Genomic DNA, 24,124 nt, shown 5'->3' with positions numbered 1-24,124 from the left:
TGAGTAAAATATATTGCCCATGCAGGAAGATCGAGCAATATGTATAGACCTTAATTCTAGCATTTGGGATAATGGTCCCCCCTCCCCCTGTCACAGTCCCACAGCCAATCGGGCTCAGCCCTATTGGCCACGACAGGCTGTGTGTCAGTCTGTAGAGACTGGGGTTCAATCCACGCTCCTGCGCATCACTCACTACACAGGGGTAAAGTTCCTGCCCAAGACTGGAGGTTTGAATCCTCTGCTGGGCATCCGGCTCGGCCAGGGGAAGGGGGTGGTCCTACCTATAAGTAGGACCTATACTCCTTACCTGTTGGATGGAGGATTACGAGGGAGAAGGACAGCATAGATATACACGTCCGGCTGGCATCCGCATGCTTTACACAAGTTTACAGTTGTCATGTCATGTCATGAAACTCCTCACTGTCAGGTGAAGAGTGGTGACTGGTGAGACATCACATTTAGGAGACTGGTGGTTTAGGAGACCCCCCCCCCAAATTGGAGGTTAGCAGTGACACTACTTGTGCACACTGGGCAAGACCTACACTGTTGAGTGCCTAAACAGAAGTGCTGGAATTTGGTGGAAGCGGAAGCGTGCCAACTTCCATGGGAAGTTAAAACGCTGGAAGCCCCGTTTCTGGCTAGGCACTCTCTCCCTTAGGTCGTGACCTCACCTAGTCTCATGTAGCCAGACAACTATTCCACAATCTCCAAATGCTATATAGAGTCTGAAACTACACCTCCTGAATGCTATATAGAGTCTGGAACTACACCTCCTGAATGCTATATAGAGTCTGGAACTACACCTCCTGAATGCTATACAGAGTCTGGAACTACACCTCCTGAATGCTATATAGAGTCTGGAACTACACCTCCTGAATGCTATATAGAGTCTGGAACCACACCTCCTGAATGCTATACAGAGTCTGGAACTACACCTTCTGAATGCTATATAGAGTCTGGAACTACACCTCCTGAATGCTATATAAAGTCTGGAACTAGACCTCCTGAATGCTATATAGAGTCTGGAACTACACCTCCTGAATGCTATATAAAGTCTGGAACTACACCTCCTGAATGCTATATAGAGTCTGGAACTACACCTCCTGAATGCTATATAGAGTCTGGAACTACACCTCCTGAATGCTATATAGTCTGGAACTACACTACATTTTATTTTATTATTTCCTTTTCTGCTAAGCAGCACGCTATATATGCGTAGTTGATTTATATTAGGATACATTTGCAAAAAAAAATTGACTGGCAACAGTCTGGTAAAGCAAGACTAGTTGTGAACTTGTGACCAAGCTCTTCGCAGAAGAGTAAGGCTGGGACCGAGGCTACTAACTTGTGGGGAGGCAAAAAAGATAAATAAAATGTGGTGTATTCCTTTCTACATGTTTGGACAATGTGACATATGTGCAACCAAAGGGTTTTATCACTGATGATAAAACTAATATAATATAATAATAATATATATACTAATATATATATATATATATATATATATATATATATATATATATATATATATATATATGAGAAAGTAGATGTCCACATACTGTATATTATTTATTATACTTACCCACTGTTTTACAAATAGTTAAAAATTAAAGGGTTCATTTTTGTCAAACTGAAATATTTGGCCGAACACGTGAGACAGTAGTAGTAATAATAATAATAATAACCACACCAAGCTCATAATTTCAAACATTTCATTATTTTTCTCCACATTAACTTCGAAACAACCTCATAAACCAAAGTGTAAGAAAGTAGCATGCTTGGGCATGCAATGATGTCACAACATGATGATGTCACTGGGTGCGAAGTATAAAACATACAGTAGCAGAGTTTTCTTTTTATATCATTCATAAACTCGGGACATTTCGGTATATCCACTGAGAGTTAAAAGCTAGCGTTTTTATTTTACACTGCTCTCCATTGTCTCATGTTAGCCTTGTGTTGCTTGGATAAAGAGACTAGAGGCAGGAACTCACAAACTGACACCAGATTGAGCAGGCTAAACAAACATGCTGAAAAAAATCTCATCCGGCCCAAAAGTGTCTGGAAGTGACACTGTAGAAACCTCATTTTTCCCTTTTTGACTCGTCCAAAAGGGGGAGTAGGAGAGAGAGAGAGAGAGAGAGAGAGAGAGAGAGAGAGAGAGAGAGAGAGAGACAAAACAGTGCATGCCATTTCAGAGGGTTTGGCAGAGGGGGGGTCACCTTTCTTAATGTTGAAGGTATACCTTATCTCCCCCATAGCCTGCCTGCCCATGACGAGTGTTTTATCAAGGGCTGGGGTTTAGGGTTAAATTAAGTTGAGACAAGAAATCAATAAATACGAGGCACTCAGCATTCTCTCTGTCTTGCAAACTGCAAAAAGTAACAAACTGGAATAATAATGACACATACACATATATAGTAGAATTAGTGGTTATAACGTAACAGTCTCAAAGCTGTACAAAGGGGCAAGCCTGAATCCTCCTCAATTTCTCAATAGTCAAAATGTTTTGCATGTGTTTGTGTGTGCGCCTATGTGCATGTGTGCGACATTGAGACTTGATGTGTGTGTGTAGGTGTGTGTGCTGATGCGTAAGTGGTAGGGTTGACATAAATTCCTCTTCATTTACAATAAATTCATGAAATTACTTAAGATTAAATTCTTGAATCCAAGCCATTGGAGTACTTGTGACTAACATAGAATTCATGAGTCAAATGCCAATCTGATCATGTCAGATTCTCTCATTTGATTGGAGGTGAAATGGCACTAATCCCAAATATCTGCCAACAGGTGCACTGACCCTATAACTCAATCATTTGAGTGGAGCGTGTACAAATGAAGACAACACATGTTAAAGGGATAGGGGGGGGGGGATAAAAAATGGTGCACGTTATAAACTACACAGCCTCATGCAATGGGTGTGAGTTTGCGTGTGCTTCGTGATGAAAAAGAAAAGAACAATGACGGAGCCCTTTAAAATGGATCTACTCTTGCAGCATAGTTCTTTAGCGCATAGTGCTAATAGGGTTGGTGGACTGGGTGGAAGGTGGAAAGGATTAAAAGGCAAAAAAGGGTTTTTTATAGGATAGGATGAAGTGTGTCTGCCATGCTATAGGCTAGCATGTTCAGTGGTATAACAAGTTGGACATAGTGGTGTTGTACTCTAGACTCGAGCAGAAAGAAAGGGCAAAAACTGTCATCTCCAGTCCATTTTAACAGCAGATGTTGAACCCATGCACAGTCCTATACGATGCCCGCACTACCTTAAAGCTGCACTCTTTGCTTTCTTAACATAGTTATCAAATACCTTTTTCGCTATGGTTTGCAAGCTCAAAATAGGCGTTTTCAAAAGAAACGGTTATGTTTTAAAGAAACTCAAATGGGCTTCAAACAAAGGGTGAAAAGACCAGTATAGCAACAATAGAAAGACTTCGCAGTGTCCGTCACTTGTGGCTGACAGTGTGGGCTCCAGTCGAATAGGCAGAATGTCCTTCTCAATAAATAATAATAGTATACTGTAGGTAACAATAAGTCTTAGATCATACTTGTAGAAGCTTAAATAAAGAAGTGAATGAACAGAATGGCTACTCCAATATTGAGTAAAATGACCATTACCACCAGAATAGAGCTGGAGCCCTATAAAGAAAAGAGAAGAAGACAAAAATGAAAGCGTTAGTTCAGTTCTCAATGGACACAGTGAATGTATTACTACTGATTATATTCATCATTATTATTATCAGTAGTAGTAGTATTATTATAACCCATTTAGGACTGAGGCCGATTAAAAAAAATGTCTTCCAAATCCTAACAGTTTTCTGAAAAACCTATGTTTCTATATCAGTGGTGCTCAACCTTTTTCATGTCAAGGACCCCCAGAATTATCTGAATTTGGCCACCGACCCCCCATCTCAAAATATGGTGTTCCAGGGACCCCCCCAGAAGCAAAGATTTGAGTTTAAAACGTTCACTCTGAAAGAATATAGACCGTATTCAAAGATTTCCGCCACATTTTCACGATTTTCTTGAAAAATAGCAGATCTACAAGGTTATCTGCTAAGTATAACATAACACCAAAAGCCGGGTTCCCATCCTAAATGGGTTTTAAGACAGAAAACAGAAATGCAAAAACGTAAAAATTACTCACTGAGTTTGATTTGAGGGTGAGATGCTCTCCTTCCTGCTCCAGTGTGATTGGCTGAGACTTGAGGGGCGGGGAGAGGGTGAGGTCTCTGTGCAGTGGCCACTCCTCCAGCTCTGCCCCCGCCCCCGCCCCGCCCACATTCAGGTTGTCCAGCATCTGTACAGAGTCCATGGATCCCTCCCGCACCGGCCTGAGGCCCCGGGACCGCAGCCTGTGGTGGTGGGAGGGGCCCCCCTTGGGGGACGGAGACGGAGACTCCTGGCCCGCGTGCAGCAGCCCTTGGGACATCTGAGAGTCCGGCGGCTGGAGCCTCATGTCTACAGTGTAGTCGCTCAGCCTCTCCTCGTCGTGTTCCGTGAGGCGTGAGTGGGTGGGACTCCACCGAAGGGTGCTCTCGTTAGTCCAAGCCCCGGTGAGGAGGCCCCCGTCGAGCCTTTGGTCGACCAACGCGTGCTGCTCGCTAAGCTTGTGGTTTGACGAGATGTGCTGCTTAGGGTGGTGGTTGGAGTACACATGCTCTGGGTGATGGTGGTTGGAGTACGCATGCTGCTCTCGGGGACTGTAACTGGACGAGAAGTGGTCTTTTGCATTGTGATTTGAGCAGATATAATCTTGGGACTTGTGATTGGAAGAAGCATGCTCAGAAGTCTTGTGATTGGACATGTTATGCTCCAAGGCCTTGTGATTGGACAAAATGTGCACCTGCGGCTTGTAATTGGAAGAGGCATGCTCGCAGGCCTTGTGATTGACGGAAGAGTGATGATCCCATGTTTTGTGATTGGAGGAGGAGTACTCCCTTGACTTGTGATTGGACGAGGCATGCTTGGAGGAGGGCTTTTGGTTGGACGAGGAGGAGGAGGAGGAGTGCTCCCAGGCTCTGTAGGACGACGAGTGCTCACGGGGCTTGTTGTTGTGATTGGACGTGGACTTCTCCCGCGGCTTGTGATTGGTCAACAGCGGGACGACCTGCTCGTGGCCGTTGACCTGCCCCTCCTGCTCCTCCAGAAGGGACGGCGTGGTGGAGCGGCTGCTGCCTCCGCCTCCTCCTCCTCGCTCCGGGTACATGTCCTCTGTCCAGCTGTTGGCCCCGCCGCCCACGCCGCCGCCTACACCCCGAGGCCCTTCCACCAGCACCTGGATCTCGGCGCCCCCGACCTGGTCGTCCACGGCGGTCTGCCGCATGAAGCAGGCATTCCTGGGCCGGTGGTGAGCGTGCGTGGTGGCCGCCGGGGGCGAGGCGGGCACGCTCAACACGGGACTGAGTTCGGGCGTCATGGCGGGTGGTGTGGTGTCCGGCGTGCACAGCTCGGGACTGTCTGTGCCCGTGGAGATGACCTCGTGGTCCTTGTCCTTCATGCCGTCCTGGTGCTTGGCCCTCTGACACTCCAGCCCTAGTAGGGAAAACATGGGCGGAGAGTTAACGCCGGTGAAGTGACTTGTCACCACTATATGTGTTATAGCAGTGGTTCCCAAACCTTTTCATGTCAAGGACCCCCAAATCCTCTGCGTGCGTGCGTGCGTGTGTGTGTGTGTTATGCACGTAACTCGAGAACTGTTTCACCCACCGACTTCACATTCGACACACACGTTCCACACCCCCACAGGGAGGGCAGTGCCCGGTATCGAGTCGGTCGGACCCACGGTTCTCCAGAACCACCACAGAAGGCTCTGGTCAGGCTCTGTCAGTGGGCCTAATGAGGCCAACTCCTTTCACCTGTGCAATTTCCAGCCTCTGCCTCAGCCAATTGAGGCTCAACCAATCAGGCTCTGCCAGTGGGCACAGGCACATACACAGATCTCCATGTAGGACACTGGCTGACAGTTAAAACGGGTGCTATGACAACGTATATCATTAGGTTCCCAAGTTGCATCGTTCCCAAGTAGGCCGGTGGCCGACGGGCACGTACAGGTCTAGTTGACACTAATTAGAGCCCCATTAGAAAACATTATGCCAGGGACCCCCATAAGAGAAGATTTGTATGGCTATAGCAGTGATTCTCAACCTGTTTAATTTCAAGGGCCCCCTAGTCATGGATTAGGCTACGGAGTACGGACCCCCATTTAATGGCATTTATATTGTAAAATCAATGTACTCTGAGAGTGTACAAATGGAACCAAATGGACCCGTTATGGTCCATTTGGTTCCATTTGTACACTCTCAGAGTTACAGACCCATAAGGGTAGCCTGGCTAATAAGCCAGACCGAATCAGCCGTTGGCAAAAGTGTGATATTAGTCTGGCTTGTTAGCCAGGCTACCATAAGGGTCTATTTGGTTCCAAACTATCATTTAGCTGGGGACCCCCTGGGAGCTCCCTCAAGGACCCCTGGGGGACGAGTGGTGCTGTTTATTTTTTCCCAACCTTTCTCCATAGAATTGGCTGCATGCCACATGACGTAATAAAGACCCCGCCCCCTCAGTGAATAAATAAGTTATTTAACTATCAGAAAAGATTTGCCTGACACTCTGAATTTGTCATTTAGTTTCACTTCATTATTCAAAGCCCTCCCCACGGCAGCAGTTTTTGGGATGGGCGTTGTCAAAGTGGCAGTCTTCAGCGATTGGTTCATACCAACCAATCAGAATTGTATAGGAAAGCAGATGTCGTTGTTGTCAATCATGTGGCTATGGCTAACCCGGTTGCTAACCAAACAAACACAGCCAACGAGCGCTGCTAGCATGTAAACAAAAGCGGTAAAATATGTCGGATGATGATGTTTATAAAACCTGTCGTTTCTGTAAAGAAACTATTTATCATAGGTCGATTTAATACCCAGTCTACACAAGAATGCTACGAATGGCACTAGGTGTCACATGGACAGACCGCATCAGAAATGTGGACCTCTATGGGGACCTACCACGGGTCACAGACAAAGTCAGAGAGAGAAGGATGAGGCTGGCAGGGCACTGCGTCAGGCACCCAGAACTTGAGGCAAGTAAATTGACCCTATGGGTGCCAACCCAGGGCAAAGCCAGGAGGGGAAAGAAGCGTACCACCTATGTAGACGTGCTGTGGCGCGACAGCTTGGCTGACAACACTGAAGAGCTGAAGAACCTGATGTTTTTTTTTTTTAAAGATATTTTTTGCGGCTTACGCCTTTTATTGGTTTTTGAAGGGACAGACAGTAGGCTGACAGGAAACGGGAGAGAGATGGGGGAAGACATGCAGTAAAGGCTGTGTCGGGCTCGGGAGTCGAACCCGCGGCACACTGCGACTGGATTACCAGTCGGGTGCCCAGACGGTTACGCCACCGCCTGGGCCGAAGAACCTGATGTTTGATAGGAAATTGTGGAGGGCATCGATCCAGGAATCCCGAGTTGGTGTTGGCTAGACCTCACTCTCGCAGCAACTAACTTAATACCCAAATTGATACGGTTGCGAGTCACCGCAGTGGGGGCAGCCATGTTTGTTATTTGACGCTGTCGAGTGACGGGGCCGATGGCCAATCAGCTGCTGCGATCAGATTTGCGATCGAGACTGATGCCGCCGTAGGCAGAGTCACCAGACCTGAATCGCCAGGACATCTTTTTTTTTATGGTAGCGATTCAGGCTGGAGCCAGGCTAACAAAAAATATGTGAATGGTGAAATTCAGCGTTGTTTCAAACGTACCATTCCCATAGATATGAAAGGAAGGAGACAACTCCTTGGCAGCGATCCGGGCCAAGCGGCACTCTTCCACGGCCTTCTGTGCAACCCCTTCTGCTGCCTCTGCCTTTCCACGGGCGTGGCTCATCCTACAGTTGAGTCAATTGACACAGGCAGAAATGTGGTCATGCAGTGCTGATGTGAGAGGTCTGATAGTATGATAACAGTTGTGCAATTAAGCAATATACTAAAAAGTTCACTCCGGAGGCTGAAATCAATATTATAGTATATTTGCAATAACAGTTAATGCATGCGTGTGCTGATCCTGTACATCTCCCTTCGGCTGCAAAAGTGCCAACAGCAATTTCCTACTGCATGCAGAAATATGTAATGCAATACATTACATATTTATCTCATCTCATCTACACACTCTCATCTACACACTCTCATGTAGCCAGAGTGTGTAGGTGTGTGTGTGTGTGTGTGTGTGTGTGTGTGTGTGTGTGTGTGTGTGTGTGTGTGTGTGTGTGTGTGTGTGTGTGTGTGTGTGTGTGTGTGTGTGTGTGTGTGTGTGTGTGTGTCGGACAGACAGGGGGGGGGGGGGCTTTTTTGCTCACAGACACTTTAACATGTAGACTGAGTGGGCTGGGGGGCGAACAGGTGACCTCAGATTAAAAAAAACAAAACACATCCGTATGAAGTGAGGGGCGCTCTTATCATCGTACATCATCATGGCCTAACATGTTGATTTGCTTCTCCATTCATTGTCAATGGGAATTGAATCTTTGTGTAAAACAAAAATCTACACTAATAGCTGAATGGAAAGTCCCCATGCAGGACCGTCTCACCTGGACAGGGCTATCTCAGCCTTCTGCTTGGCAATATCAGCTGCCTTCTCTGCAGCTTCAACAGCCCGGTCCACCTTCTCTCTGATTTTACTGGCTCTCAGCGGGATCAGATTCTTGCGCTTTCCACTCACGAGCACATTCAGCTTGTACTTCCCCTCCTCTTTGGTGCCGTCGGGGAAGGTGGTGCACCCGTAGCCGTGTCTCTTGTTCCCCGCCCACTCGCCCTCATAGTGCAGGCCGTCCGAGCGTCTGCTCACGCCCCAGCCGGCCCTGTGGTCGCTCCGCCACTCGCCGGCGTAGCTCTCGGTGACAGTGGCGTCCACGGGGGCGCCCGGCTCACTCTCGCTGGCGTTGGAGTGGTTGTCGGAGGCGGCGGAGCTGACGGTGCTCATGCCGGCCTCGCTGCAGAAGGAGCTCTGCTTGCTGAGCTGGCTGGCCAAGGAGCTCTTGGACTCGGAGCGCCGCAGCTTCAGGCCGCTGAGGATGGACTGGCGAAAGCGGCCCTTCCTCTTCCTCTGGCGCTCGGCCTCGCTCGGGGCGGTCAGGGCGAAGCCGCCTCTTCCCACGGGGCTGCCGGCCAGTCCAGCCACCCCCCCGTCTGTGGGCGTAGTGATGGCGTTGCCATCCTCCAGCATGGTGGGAGGGCCGTGGCTGTGCTCGGAGCGGAGGGAGTTTATGGATGTGCGCAGTGGGAAGAGGATGACAGCCGCCATGCCATACGGCACGCTCTGCCGCACGCCATAGCCGTGCCGCATCCCACCCAGCCACTGGCCTTGGTAGGTGCCTGAGGAGAGAGAGAGAGAGAGAGAGAGAGAGAGAGAGAGAGAGAGAGAGAGAGAGAGAGAGAGAGACGGACAGACACAAAGAGAAATGTGATACCATGAACCAGTGGATGATAGCACGCACGCACGCACGCACGCACACACACACACACACACACACACACACACACACACACACACACACACACACACACACACACACACACACATACACACACACACCATTTTAAAATAGTTTGTGTATACAGCATGCATGCCTGCAATGGCTCAATACACTCTATTATATACATACAAAAATATATATATTATCTCAATATTTGACATCGTCGGTATGTGGCCAAATGGTCAAGAAGGGCAGTTATTGATTAACTTTGGAACTATTCATCATAGAGTGATGAGGTTGAATTGAGAGCTTGTCTCAACACATTTCCCATTACGTTTCCTATAGATTACTTAATGTTGTAAATGAACATTCAAGTTTTGCATGAGTGATGCAGCTCAGCACGTTGTAGAGAACGGTAGAGAGACAGAGACATGGAATACAGGTCTCTCTCCATCCCATAATTGAGCCGGTGATGTTGCAATAACCCAATAATGTGGTTGACGCACAATCCGGTCATCTACTGGCACAACCCAATTATAAGCCTAATTCAAATCTCCCTTTCTGCCTTTTAGTCTTAGCTTGTTTTGTTTTTTTTGTTTTTTTTCTCCTTGATCAATGTTTAGCCTTTTCACTATTTCTCTCCTATTAAAGTTGTTTATTTTGTGTAAAAGAAGAAAAACGCTATATAAATGTATTATTATTATTATTATTATGATTATTATTATTATTATTATTACATATCTTTAATATTACTACATTCGTGTTTGAGACACTATGAGATTGAGAAACATTATACTACTTGGAAACACTTCTGATTTATTTTACACTTAGATCGATGTGTGTGGGTGTCACACACTGAAAATAGCAGATCTGTTATTTCCTGTGTGCAAAAGACACGGGGGTGAGGAAAACACAGCAGATGGCAGCAACATTTATCAATGATGTTTTATTTAGGAATCCTAAGTATCCTTTGTAAAAAAACAAACAAGTGTATATAACTTAACTTGATATCTGATATCTATTCCATATGTAAAGTCTTTATGTGGATTTACGGATCGACAAAAGTACATTGCGTATGGCCTGATTTGACATTGACATCATTTTATTACACTAAAATACAAACAGTACAGGGGTACAGTCAAGCACAAATGGTCCAAAAGGATAGCACCGAAGAAAGACATTGCGGTCTTGTTTTCATTCGGATCCCATGCATTCATTGAAAACACAACATATCCTAGCCAACAATTGAGTTCATCATCATCCTCATCATCGCCAGTTTTTACTGTTTTACATCTGCAGACTCCTGTCCTGTCCATGTAGGACAGGCTGCAGACTCCTGTCCTGTCCATGCAGGACAGGCTGCAGACTCCTGTCCTGTCCATGCAGGACAGGACAGGCTGCAGACTCCTGTCCTGTCCATGCAGGACAGGACAGGCTGCAGACTCCTGTCCTGTCCATGCAGGACAGGACAGGCTGCAGACTCCTGTCCTGTCCATGCAGGACAGGCTGCAGACTCCTGTCCTGTCCATGTAGGACAGGCTGCAGACTCCTGTCCTGTCCATGCAGGACAGGACAGGCTGCAGACTCCTGTCCTGTCCATGCAGGACAGGCTGCAGACTCCTGTCCTGTCCATGCAGGACAGGCTGCAGACTCCTGTCCTGTCCATGCAGGACAGGACAGGCTGCAGACTCCTGTCCTGTCCATGTAGGACAGGCTGCAGACTCCTGTCCTGTCCATGCAGGACAGGCTGCAGACTCCTGCAGGAGACTTGGCTGAGTCAGATCAGAACCAATTTGACTTGGCGGGACTCGCATTCCCTTGCAGGGTACTTCGAACCCACGACTTTCCGCATGAACGGCGTATGCATGCATTAACAATTTTGTTAATGTGAAGAAAATAAATCAGTAGTTAAGTACAAAATATGTGGTGCAGCAGGCTAGAATGGTTCATCATAATCTTACAAGTATGTAGAAAATGATTCCATTTTCATAATGGAAATCAAATTTTGCTCCTGGTATTTGTCCACTCCAGGTATAGCTAAATCAGAAGAGCCCTCGCCTTTGGAGTACATGGTTCCGCGGTCGATGCTGTGCACAACCAACTCAGTATACGAGTTGATGTGTGGCGCTCCGCCTCAGCAATACATCTCCCAGTGGTCTAGTCTATCGTCTAGCACAACGAAAAAAAGGATACACACCCTTTGTTGGGCTGATACCGACAATATGCCACTCCGACCACTTACTTCTGGCATAGCCAGACGATCAGAGATCTCTACCTTCTAATACGTCTATAAATGGGGCAAAATAGGTTGCAAACATTTGAAAAGTAACAACATTTGCCGAACCAGAGCAAAGACTTCTAGGGCGGCCCTTCATATTGGGATGGTATTATAATAGGATTGGTTTTCAAAACAATGGTTGCACGTTCATTAACACTGGTTTATTCCACTGTTCAAGCATACATACTTTAAATTTAGATTTCCCCAGATCATGCATGGCAATGTATATCTTTGCTGTCTGGAGGAAACCTCATAACTCCAAAATGTTCATTTTTCAGGAAAAAAAATACATTTTTGAGTGGTGCAACCACTCCAAGGAACAGCAATGTCCGTGTTAACCTATAGTGACTATGTATGTGTGTGACTATGAGTACCAGTAGGGGCAAAAGTGGCGCTGTTTTAAGGAAATGAATAAAACCTTATATTTTTTAAACGATGCAATACTGCCTCATCAAAGTTGGTGTTGCGACTTTAGATATTGTCAATTACTTGCATGAGAAGGAGAGAGGTGATGGAGTTAGTTGTTTTAGCAGACAGATTGAGGGTCCAATGGAGTTAAGAGGTTTTGTCCAATGCGTTTTTTACTACTTTCCATTGGTTCAATATTTTCGAAACAACACAAAAATAGCACCGATTTATGGAATAAGATCAAGAACCTCAAAAATGGAGTTATGAGGTTTCTTTCCTCCGGACAGCAAATACAAGCAAAATTCACAATATTGCTTTATTATGCAATATTAATAGCAACCTTATAAATACTTGAAGCTTAATATGTTTCTTCCAGACTAGGTCACTTGTAAAATTCCATCCAGGCAACAGTAGTAATTGATGGTGGAACTGACTGCTGACAAAGAATAATGAATGTCGCACATTAGTGTGTTCATATTTCCACTCAGAGACTTCGATGTTTCCTGCCTCACCCTCACTGTAACCCCCATCACAACATACATTGTCCTGACAGTATTGACAATAATTACATCAATGTGTTGATTCATTTCTAGGCATTAGTATTGTTTTCATGTTGTCTCTGCATCATATATATGCAAATTCACAAGGTGGCATGATTTATAACAAAAGCTACACGGAAGTTTCTAGTAACAGAATGATTACTGCTTTGGTGCGGGTGCTGTGTGTGCGTGTGTCTGTGTGTGTGTGTGTGTGTGTGTGTGTCTGCGTGCGTGCGTGCGTGCGTGCGTGCGTGCGTGCGTGAGTGCGTGTATGCGTGCGTGCGTGGTTGCCTGCACACTCCCAGTAGGCCAAGGAAGAACCTTTGTCCCCAATTCTTTTGTATTTGCTTCATCTTTGCACTATAACAGGCTGTTAATGTTTTTGGCCCATATCTCTTGAACCGTAGCTCATATTTTCCCTTGGATTCCTTAGATCATGATGCATCTTCCCATATAGTACACTTCTGCCTGACTCAAATTTCCAACTGCCTCTATACAGAGTTTGTCCAAAATGTACGCAAATTGGTGCACATTATAAATGATGTGATCAAGCAAAATGTATGAGTCAGATTTGTGATATTCTATTCTGATTGGCTACAATTGACTTACAAAGTTCTTACAAAGCAAGAAATGCCACAAAATCATTTAATTTCTAGGTGGGACTAAATTTAATTTGCCAAATGGTACAGATATTTTGTGGTATTCTTTATATTGGGGGGAAAATAAATATTCCCCATAACCTTTGATTGGGTGGGCATGAAGACGCAAGTGTCCGACCCTGCCATACACCACATACATACACTTGCCAGTTTCCACAAATGCCAACAGTTGCACCATCGATCGCACAAATTCTATTGCCGCTGCAGCTTCCTCGTGTCCTGACATCTGCAATTCTGCACCCCATGATTGACACAGCCCTGTGTAGCAGTGTTGATTTCGTCGACTAAAACTAAGACTGAAATTGTTCGTCGACTACCTTTTTTCATTGACGAAAACTAAATGGAAACTAAATGAAAACTATAAGCTATATGTTGACTAAAACTAAGACTAAATATATTGACAATTCCGTCAACAAATAAGAACTAGACTAAAATGTTAGGAAGGGACTAGTGGACAAGAGATCCATATAAGTATAAGTCATTTTACAATTGGTTGCATGCTGAAAATAGCTGATCACAAGCTCACAACGCGACGCATGAGCTTGTAGATCGGCTATTTTCAGCAAGTAAAAACAGTCATTATGACGGCACCAAGAACCGCCAAAACACATTTTAGTCGACTAAATCAACTGTAGATTTAGTCGACTAAAACTAAACTAACACTAAGACATTCCAGGTGACTAAAACGAAATGAAAACTATTCAAGAGGCTATGACTAAAACTAAAACAGTATTTTGGGCCGTACATAAAAGGACAGTTCACCCAAATACTGCTTTTAGACCTGACCACAACAGTGGGGCCTCTCACTGTGTCACCGACTGAACACCATTGGTCAGCCAGTTGGCCTAACAATGAACTAGTCCAGTGGTTTTCAACCAGTGGTCCTTGAGGGGGTTCCAGGTGGTCTATAGCTCCCCAGCTAAATGATGGAGAGTTGGTAACCAAATGGACCCTTATTGGACCTTCCCGGGTCCAATTGGTTTCATTTTACACTCTCAAGAGTGAAGTTATATTAAACATCTGCATTAGGCTACTTAGCCTAATTTACAAGAAGTCTACACAAATAGAGAATGTACAAGAATTGTTATTTTGATCAACGTTTGCCTGTTATCTCTCCTAATGGTACCACATCAATACAGCATGAAATTCTGGACAAAATCTTATCCAACGATAACAAAATATTGAGGCCAAATTGAGGCTAAATCTCATCAAATCGTGCTCCGTGGCTCAAATGCCAAATAATGAAAACCACTGAACTCGGCAATAGTCACGGCAGGTTGTTGGATGTTGTTTATTCTCAATTCTGATGAAAGAAAGTCATGATTTATAAGGGCGGGATAGCCGGTGTCCAGATTCTTTTCAAACAGGGCCATATTTGAAAATATGACAATACCTAATACCGGATGTGTGCATTGCCACTGCAGACGGGACGTTGCTCGATCGAGTCGAGGACTTCAAGTACCTCGGGTCCTGGACTGCCTCAACTGAACAGGATCTGAAGGTTCGGAGAGCACTTGCCTGGAAAGCCTTGCACGGGATGAGGAGAGTGTGGAAATCAGACATGGGAGAAGACCTTAAAAGGCGGCTGTTCATAGCTACTGTGGAGTCAGTATACTGCTGTATGGGGCCGAGACATGGACCCTCACAGTACAACAGGAAAAAGCCCTGGAGTCTACACAAGAATTCTATGAATGGCACTAGGTGTCACATGGACGGACCGCATCAGAAATGTGGACCTCTATGGGGACCTACCACGGGTCACGGACAAAGTCAGAGAGAGAAGGATGAGGCTGGCAGGACACTGCGTCAGGCACCCAGAACTTGAGGCAAGTAAATTGACTCTATGGGATCCAACCAAGGGCAAAGCCAGGAGGGGAAAGAAGCGTACCACCTATGTAGACGTGCTGCGGCGCGACAGCTTGGCTAACAACACTGCAGAGCTCAAGAACCTGATGTTGGATAGGAATTTGTGGAGGGCAGCGATCCAGGAATCCCGAGTTGGTGTTGGCTAGACCTCACTCTCGCAGCAACTAAGGGCCGTGTTACCGGCTGTCAGCGGCTGATACCGACAATAAGCCACATCCCGACCTACTTCTAAGGGCAGACTCATGCCTCTCCTGTCATATTGCATCTTAAAAATGCATTGCATTACAAACATTTTATTTAGTGCAATATCAATTGTCTTTTGTTGGCATTGTAGTCAAATGTAAGTCACTCATCTGTTCTGTGAACAAAATAAAAAACAATTCAGCCATATTGCAATTAGCCTACAATTCCGAGTTGACTTTGATTTCAACTTCAATGTTTTTAATTCTTTACTTTTGTTTATCTGACTTTTTCCTAATAAAGTTGTTATCTTTTTCTGTCCTCTTCCCTGGCCCCCACACACATGTAAATCGCTATACAAATTCCAGATATTATTATTAATAATTATGTTTACAGTCCAATAAACGAAATAAAATAACATAAAACATAGCCTTTCTTTCACATCTTGTGAATGAAACAACACAAGGAACAAACAGTTAGTCCTTTATAGTCTACTGAGAAACAACCTGTCTGCCCAGGTTAATTTCCAAAGTCTTTTTAATATGGCGGGCCATAAATAATATACATTTTAAGGAAGGAAGCTGTGTTCCATATAAAATTTGCCCTCATGCCGCGATTGCCTCCCGGGCTGAACTCTGATCATGTCTGTTATACGAGTTGACAGAAATTCTGACTGTCACCGCGAGGTATAGTGACGATTTAGTAATGAGTCACTAACATTGATGTCCTGTTCAGACACCTCAATCTGACTGTCAATTCCGAGAAAAAGGGGTTTTAAGATCACGGTTACAATGGCGGTGGGCGGGGGGGAAACATTTCATTGACGGACCACAGCGGAGCCGAGCGTTGCCTATAGCAACGGTGAGTCGGGGACGCTGTAGACGGTGTATATCAGAGAGACCATTCTGAATTTATAAAACCCCCAGAAGATGCAACAGAAGTCACATCGGCAGCGTAGGGAGAGGCTCACGTAGGGAGGGCCACTGCGGAAAAGGACGTCACAGACGTCATCGGCAGTAAATGAGTTAACTATTATTATTATTATTAGTAGTAGTAGTAGTAGTAGTAGTAGTAGTAGTAGTAGTAGTACTTTGAAGACCTCAATTGCATTTCACTTCTTGTACCTGCACCGGGTGCAGTACTTAGTTTAGACAGTTTTTGGTTTAGACTAGTCATTGGTTAGACCAGTCATTAGTCCTACAACTACAACATATCTCAAACCCTCTCCCTAAACCTAACCTCCCACGGGGCAGCACAAACCTAACCTTAACCCATGTCTAACCAATGACTAGTCTAAACTAAGTATGCACCCCACCTGCACCTTCTTGATTCTTAGTTAGTAGTGGTTTAGTAGTGGTTTTCAACCCTTTTCACATCAAGGAGCATTATTTATTCTGCATTTGAGCCACGGACCATCATTTGATGAGATTTAACCTCACAGATCCAAGACAGAATATGTTGTTGTCGTTGACTCGTTGGATAAGATTTTGTCCACAATTCCATGCTGTATTGATGTTGGTATACATAGGGGAGATAACAGGCAAACACTGGACAAAATAACAATTCTTCTACATTATATAATTGTATAGACTTCTTGTAAATTAAGTAATGCAGATGTTTAACAATAATGTAACTCTTGAGAGCATAAAATGAAACCAAATGGACCCGTACAGGTTCATTTGGTTTCATTTTACACTCTCGAGTTATATATAAGGGTTCAATTCATTACCAACTCTCCCATCATTTAGCTGCATGGGGACCACCTGGAATACCCTCAAGGACCTGCAGGTGGTCCCCGGGCCACTGGTTGAAAACCACTGACCTAATCTTGTTTGAACACATAAACAAGTCTTCATTGTGAGGCAAACATGATGATGTAATGTCATTCCAGGAGCCGGAAGAGAGCTGTTTCCCGGGTTGCAGCATGGGGGGAGGGAGGGAGGGAGGGAGCTAGGGAGGGTTGCTTGAATGAGCTTCGATTTTGTACAATACGGTGAATACGTATGTTTAATAAAAGTTTGTTGCATTGTTAGTGTACTATTCTTCCTGTCTAAATACATATGAAGAGAATGACTTGCATCTAAAACATCGACACATTGACTTGTTATGTTTTAATCTACACTATAATCTTCCCAGTATATAAGACTATAAGAGTTCCCAATTCTACACATAAAGAAAAACATATCTTTACTGTTTGAGAGATACTAAATAATTCAATAATACTATAACAAACTAGTACTACAAATGGTATAAAGATTTAGACTAGACTTACTTGTCGTTAAAGCAAAAGTTATTTAATCAGTGAAATGTAACATGCATGCAGCTGTCCCCAGTTGGAGTCTGTTGCAACATCTGACTACTTCCATTCAAATAAATCTTTCAAACCATATCTATGTAATAGTCTAGTAGCCAGCCCATAGAGCCCCATTGTGAACCCGGACATGTTGAGTACACCAAGGTGTTATGTTAGAAATGTGTATGAGTATGGGTCCCCAGCATGTAGAAACTGCCGGATGCTAACTTGCATATGTTGAGCAATTTTCATAATTGGCATAATATGTGACCATACCATTAACAACCTATAGAAGGCAAAATATTAAAAATGTCATCATGCTTTATGTAGCATGTGATGTGTCAAACTAGGGGGTTTTCATGATGCTGAATCCATTCCAAGCATTAGTTTTGGGCTAAAAGCGGCCAATGCCGTCATCACAAATTGTCAGCACATTTGGGCAAGTGGGCATGGCCGTTTTAAGCCCAATTAGTGTTTTTTTGCAAAACGAATGCTTGGAATGGATTCAGCATCATGAAAACCCCCTAGTTTGACACATCACATGCTAGATAAAGCATGATGAAATTTTGAATATTTTGCCTTCTATAGGTTGTTAATGGTATGATCACATATTATGCCAATTATGAAAATTGCTCAACATATGCAAGTTAGCATCCGGCAGTTTCTACATGCTGGGGACCCATACTAAACATTTATAACATAAAACGTTGGTGTACTCAACATGTCCGGGTTCACTTTTTGGCTACTAGGCTATATACATGGATAATAATGCCATATGTCATCATCTTTAATTACTTAAACCCTAAATACTTAATTGACTGTGGTGCTCCAGGGTTCCATACTTGGCTCTCTCCTTTTCCCCCTCTAGTCTACGCCAAACCTATTCACCAAACATGGCTGATCCACAACTTCACAATGTGAGATCTGCCATTATCACGGTTCACCTATAATGTTCGCGTATTTCCTCTAAATGTTCGCTTCTTGTGACATGCATGGGGTTGTGGTTAAAGAGGAATATCACTCATTTTCAACATTTTACTATGTCATTAATATACCTTATAGTTGTGTGGAAATATTACATTCTGTGTTTCCTAGAACTGGAGCTCTGAAAAAAATCAGTAACATTATGAAGTACATCTTGATGACATCACAAAGATGTACTTCATAATGTTACTGATTTTTTTCAGAGTATCGAATCGGGAGGTAAGTGAATCATCCCACCTCTAATAAAAACACACAATGGACATTAAACATGTTTAAATCTTGGTGACGTGAAAACCCCTTTAAGGTTTTAGGTAATTCTGTCCACAGAATAATACAAATAATTATAATAATAACTAGAACTGCACTCTGTCGAGTGCCTACTTGCGTGTTGCACACAAGTAGGCCATAAATGGCCTACTAGTGCGCAAGCAGAGCGTGCAAGTACTGTCGACCGCTACGAACTTTCAAATCTCAGCCTCTCTGAAGTAACGGTTTCAATATTGAATTATTAGGTTTAGCTATGTGCTACGTATAGTTTTTGGAGGTAAAACAATAGTATTTCAATAGTATCCAGTAGTCTGGATCGGAAGATCCAGGAGGACTTCAACTATTTCCTATATGAGTCTATATTCTATATTGAGTCTATATTCGAACTCAGGAAATTCTCTTCTACATTTCTCACAGCGGTAATTTCCATTCTTAAGGTCAACAATCTTGGGTATAATCTTGGGTATAATTATACCCTGTACCAGGTTATAACTGGTATAACTGGCTCCCAATGGTGACGTAATAAAGATATGTTTCAGTGTTGGTATATATATATATATATATATATATATATATATATATGTGTGTAATTTGATTAGCGGTATACTGTGGTTACTTGGGTCGTTTGATGCGTATGTCCCGTAGCAGCATATGACGTGATGAAGATATGACGTGATTAAAGGACATGCCTCTATGTAAATATGTATATGTCATTTGTGAGTTGATTAGTGGTATACTGTGGTTACTCGGGTCGTTTGATGCGTATGTCCCGTGGCAGCGTATGACGTAATAATTACTTGTGCTTGATATGTCAGTGGTGTCAGATTACATACATGTATACATAGGGGCATTACCTTTAATCCACCCGACACTGAAACATATCATCATTACGTCACCATCGACAACAAACCCTGGCATTGGTACATATATTCATCACGTCATATGCTGGTACGGGACATGCTGCTACGGGACATACGCATCGTAGCACCTGACGAAAAACATTACTTGCACGCTCTGCTTGCGCAAGTAATAATAATCCCTCTTGACCCTAAACTATATTTCCCCATACAGTATAGTAAACCTATCCTTTCTGTGTGGAGTTTGCATGTTCTCCCCGAGTCCCCTAGGGTAGGTACCCTCACATGTTCTCCTCATGTCCCCTAGGGTAGGTACCCTCACATGTTCTCCCCGTGTCCCCTAGTGTAGGTACCCTCACATGTTCTCCCCGTGTCCCCTAGGGTAGGTATACCCTCACATGTTTTCCCCGTGTCCCCTAGGGTAGGTACCCTGACATGTTCTCCCTGTGTCCCCTAGGGTAGGTACCCTCACATGTTCTCCCCGTGTCCTCTATAGGGTAGGTACCCTCACATGTTCTCCCTGTGTCCCCTAGGGTAGGTACCCTCACATGTTCTCCCCGTGTCCCCTAGGGTAGGTACCCTCACATGTTTTCCCCGTGTCCCCTAGGGTAGGTACCCTCACATGTTCTCCCCGTGTCCCCTAGGGTATAGGTACCCTTACAAAAAACATGCAGTAATCCTGGTCTCTTGGACTCCTCATGCATAGAAGGAAGCATGAGGTCAGTCCACTGCCACCCCAGGTTGATACTGGGTGAAAAAATAATTGACACTGGGTGAAAAAATGGGTTGCAAAATCGTGGGATAAAAATGTAAGAACAAAAAGTAGTAAACCTAATGTACAATGATGCCATTACAATCATTTGTAGTAAATGCAAATGCTACTTTATATGCTCGTATTTGATGTAGGCTATACAGTAAAATAATAATCCAGACAACTTGGCAAAAGCCCCCAATTCTTATTTGTATTTCACCATTTTGGTGATGTTGCCATCTCTCATGGCAAGCTTGTTTATGATTTGATTAATTGTACTGAAATATATGCTAAAACTAAAACCATCCATCCATCCATCCATCCATCCATCTATCCATCCATCCATCTGCAACTGCTTATCCGTAGTCGGGTCGTGGGGGAAACAGCTCCACCAGAGTGCTCCAGACTTCCCTCTCCAGAGCAACATTATAGTGACTTCCTCCTGGGGAATCCCGAGACGTTCCAAGGCCAGTAAGTCGATGTGATTCCTCCAACTGTGCCTTGGTCTGCCCCGGGGGTCTCCTCCCAGTGGGACGAGCGTCGAGGACCTCCCTAGGGAGACGCCCGAGAGGCATCCTAACCAGATGCCCGAACCTATAAACTGTCTCCTTTCCAGGCGAAGAAGCAGCAACTCTACTCCGAGTCTCTCTCGTGTGACTGAACTTCTCACCCTATCTAAAGGGAGATGCGAGCCTGCACCCGTCGAAAAAAACTCAAACTAAAACCGCTTGAGTTAATATGTTACAGCTAATTGGGTCTTTTGAGAGTTTGGGGTATTGTAAGCACCGAACTCTGCCTGTGCATAGCCTATTTTTAAGCTATGCATAATAGCCTATAATGGGCTAAATTCAATTCCCATTGGAGAAGATGGAAAGCCTATACTCAAACAGATCATCATAATCAGCATAGCAAATAATGATGTTTGATATTTCCTCCAAGTGCTTTAAATGTGGGAAAAGACCTCTCGACTCGAGTGGTTTATATGTTACTGTTCCACGAATATAATGAATTGGCCTGTAGCACTTCCTTCCTCCTAGTAATAAATGAGCTGCCTGTAGCCGTAAGGACTAAGGCATATAGTCTAAACCAGTGGTTTTCAACCCTTTTCATATCAAGGACCATCATTTATTTGGCATTTGAGCCACGGAACCACCATTTGATGACATTCAGACTCAAAACTTGCTGTTGGTACCATATAGGAGAGACAACAGGCAAACGTTGATCAAAATGACAATTATTCTTCTCTAATTGTGTATAGATATAATACTGATGTTTAACAATAATGTCATGGGTTCATTTGGTTACCAACTCCACCATCTGGGGACCATCTGGACGCCCCTCAAGGACCACTGGTGGTCCCCGGACCACTGGTTGAAAACCACTGGTCTAAACAAAATAGCCTACATCCAAACCGTGCAGGGAGGATCGACGCTCTGCTCTCTCCCCACGCGGAGCTATCCGCGGTGCTGAAATCCTTCTGAAGCTACTGTATAATAGGCCTATAATACTGAAGGTGACCAGGCCGCGTAGCTGTGTTTATTTCGTCTTAAATGAAACACATCATGTCCTACGTGGCTGATTAAAGACAACAGCACGTTTATTGGGTTGTGGAAAATGTGTCAGCTCGTGCGTGCTATATATTCCTCTGTCGGCGGTCTTCCACGTGAGCGCGATCTCATGACGCAGTCTTTTTTTTTAAGCAATTTTGTGGGAGTGCTGCTAACCTTTCAAGCTAACTCATAAATCGAATACGGGCTCGGGAGTTATTGGATGTAAACGGCTGCACGGGGAGCCATTTAAAGGCTACAACGGCTGGTATAACAACCTCTATTATACCTCAATGCAGCACTGTCGGACAGACCGTGTTTCCACGGTCCTCCGCATCACTTATTGACCTCGCTATCCCTCTCTCTCTCTCTCTCTCCAGTCCCAGCCTCTCTACCTTTCCCCCCGCACACCCATCATGTAGCAGCATCCTCTCACGGCTCATCCGGGTTCTGTGCAACCAACGGGAAAGCGACGGAGAGAGAGGCAGAGCTGCATTGGTTATCAAACGGCCTAGATTATAGCTATACCCGAGTCACAGCACGTCACTAAACAATGCCAAAAAGCCCAATCAGGGACCAGAGCAGGAGAAAGTCTCTAGTGACACGCTGACCTGCCGTCTCTCAGCGTTACCATGGCGATGTATAGGCTATACAGTACAGAGGCGTTCTGTGGTATATATGATGATGATGATGATGATGCAGGAGGAGAGAGAGAGAGAGAGAGAGAGAGAGAGAGAGAGAAAGGGGACCGTGTGTCGTATACTGGGAGGAGGTGAGACGGTGGGAACCTCATGAGCATTCAACATGCAGGCCTAATAATATTAGACAGGAACGTATAAAACACGGATGCATTGTTTTGCCCATGTATCAGTTGTACAGCATGCATGATTGTTGCCCTGTCAGTTGTCTGCATGCAGTCCAGTCAGATGTTAAACACATGTAGTACCTAGTTGTAAACACATATCTGTTCCCTCAACTTCACTGACGTTGCCTCTAATAAAATGTTGTCTCAGTATGGCCTATATATGATCAACTGAAAATACTGCCCTGTTATTTATTGCCACCACTATTACCTTGTTTAATGTATGTATTCAGTTGTGTGGCCTTTTTTTGCTTGGATAAATTAGAGAAGTGCTGTCTTATTTTATTTTTGTAGGTGAATAGACTTTATTTGAATATAGAAATTCAACGGACAACATGAAGAGAGACATTGCACTCATACTCAATGAAACCAGGGAGGCTGAAACCTGGTCTCTAGTGCATGGGGTAAAAAAGAAAAGAAAATAAAAGTTTGGGAAGTTGCAACGAGTTTAATCTATACAAATAAGTTGCTGATGGGTCAGTGCATATACAGTAGCCTACATGGCACAAATATCATTGTCATGTTTGTATCTCACAGGCTTACCTCCGTCGGAGTAGGTTTCCGTGCCGTATCCGTCCTGGAGACCGTTGCTCCAGGTCCCCTCGTAGCGAGCCCCGCTGGCCGTGCTCTCCAGCTGGCCGTAGCGGCCCTTGAAGCCCTGCGTCCACTCGCCTCGGTACTCCCAGCGGCCCTTGCTCTCCACTCCCACGCCGTGGCGCTTGCCTTGCGCCCAGGTGCCCTGGTAGCTGTTCCCGCTGGGCCACGTGTAGACCCCCAGGACCTCGAAGCCGTGGCTCCAGGCCCCGGCGTACTCGCCTTGGCCCTGGGGCCCCGTGCAGACCCCCCGGCCGTGGGCCTTGCCCTGCTCCCACCCCCCGCAGTACGACCCCCCATCATCAAAGTCAAACCTGCCGCCAGTGGACATGCATGAAACAGGTTTAGGCGGCAATCCTCAGAATGTCAAGAAAGAAAAAAAGCCAAAAGGGTTTTTACACAGAAAGAAGGAGGCCTCGTCGTGGATGTGGCAGCAGGGAGGTTGCAGAGACCTGACGCTCCCTTATACCTCGCCTCCTCTCGCCAAAAGGTACAAAACACAGACCGTCGGCCCCAACGTGCTCGGTCCAAAAGAGCAGACACCGGGAGAAACAATCGAAGCCCCCCGGCTTTTGGGTT

At 44.9% G+C, this 24,124-nt stretch overlaps 1 protein-coding gene across 1 annotated transcript; it reads right to left on the bottom strand.

The window, feature by feature from the left end:
• Positions 1–3,555: 3,555 nt before the first annotated feature.
• On the bottom strand, positions 3,556–23,876 carry jph3a (junctophilin 3a; the record flags this gene model as incomplete). The annotated part of the gene is made up of 5 exons (XM_079496941.1): positions 3,556–3,636; positions 4,145–5,532; positions 7,752–7,876; positions 8,576–9,359; positions 23,495–23,876. 5 exons carry the CDS (start codon positions 23,874–23,876, stop codon positions 3,556–3,558), a joined length of 2,760 nt encoding a protein of 919 aa, XP_079353067.1.
• Positions 23,877–24,124: the final 248 nt, after the last annotated feature.

Source organism: Electrona antarctica, assembly GCF_951216825.1.
Source record: "Electrona antarctica genome assembly, chromosome: 3".
NCBI lineage: Eukaryota > Metazoa > Chordata > Actinopteri > Myctophiformes > Myctophidae > Electrona > Electrona antarctica.
Note: the sequence above shows the minus strand (reverse complement) of the source record. Positions and strands in the feature narration are given on the sequence as shown.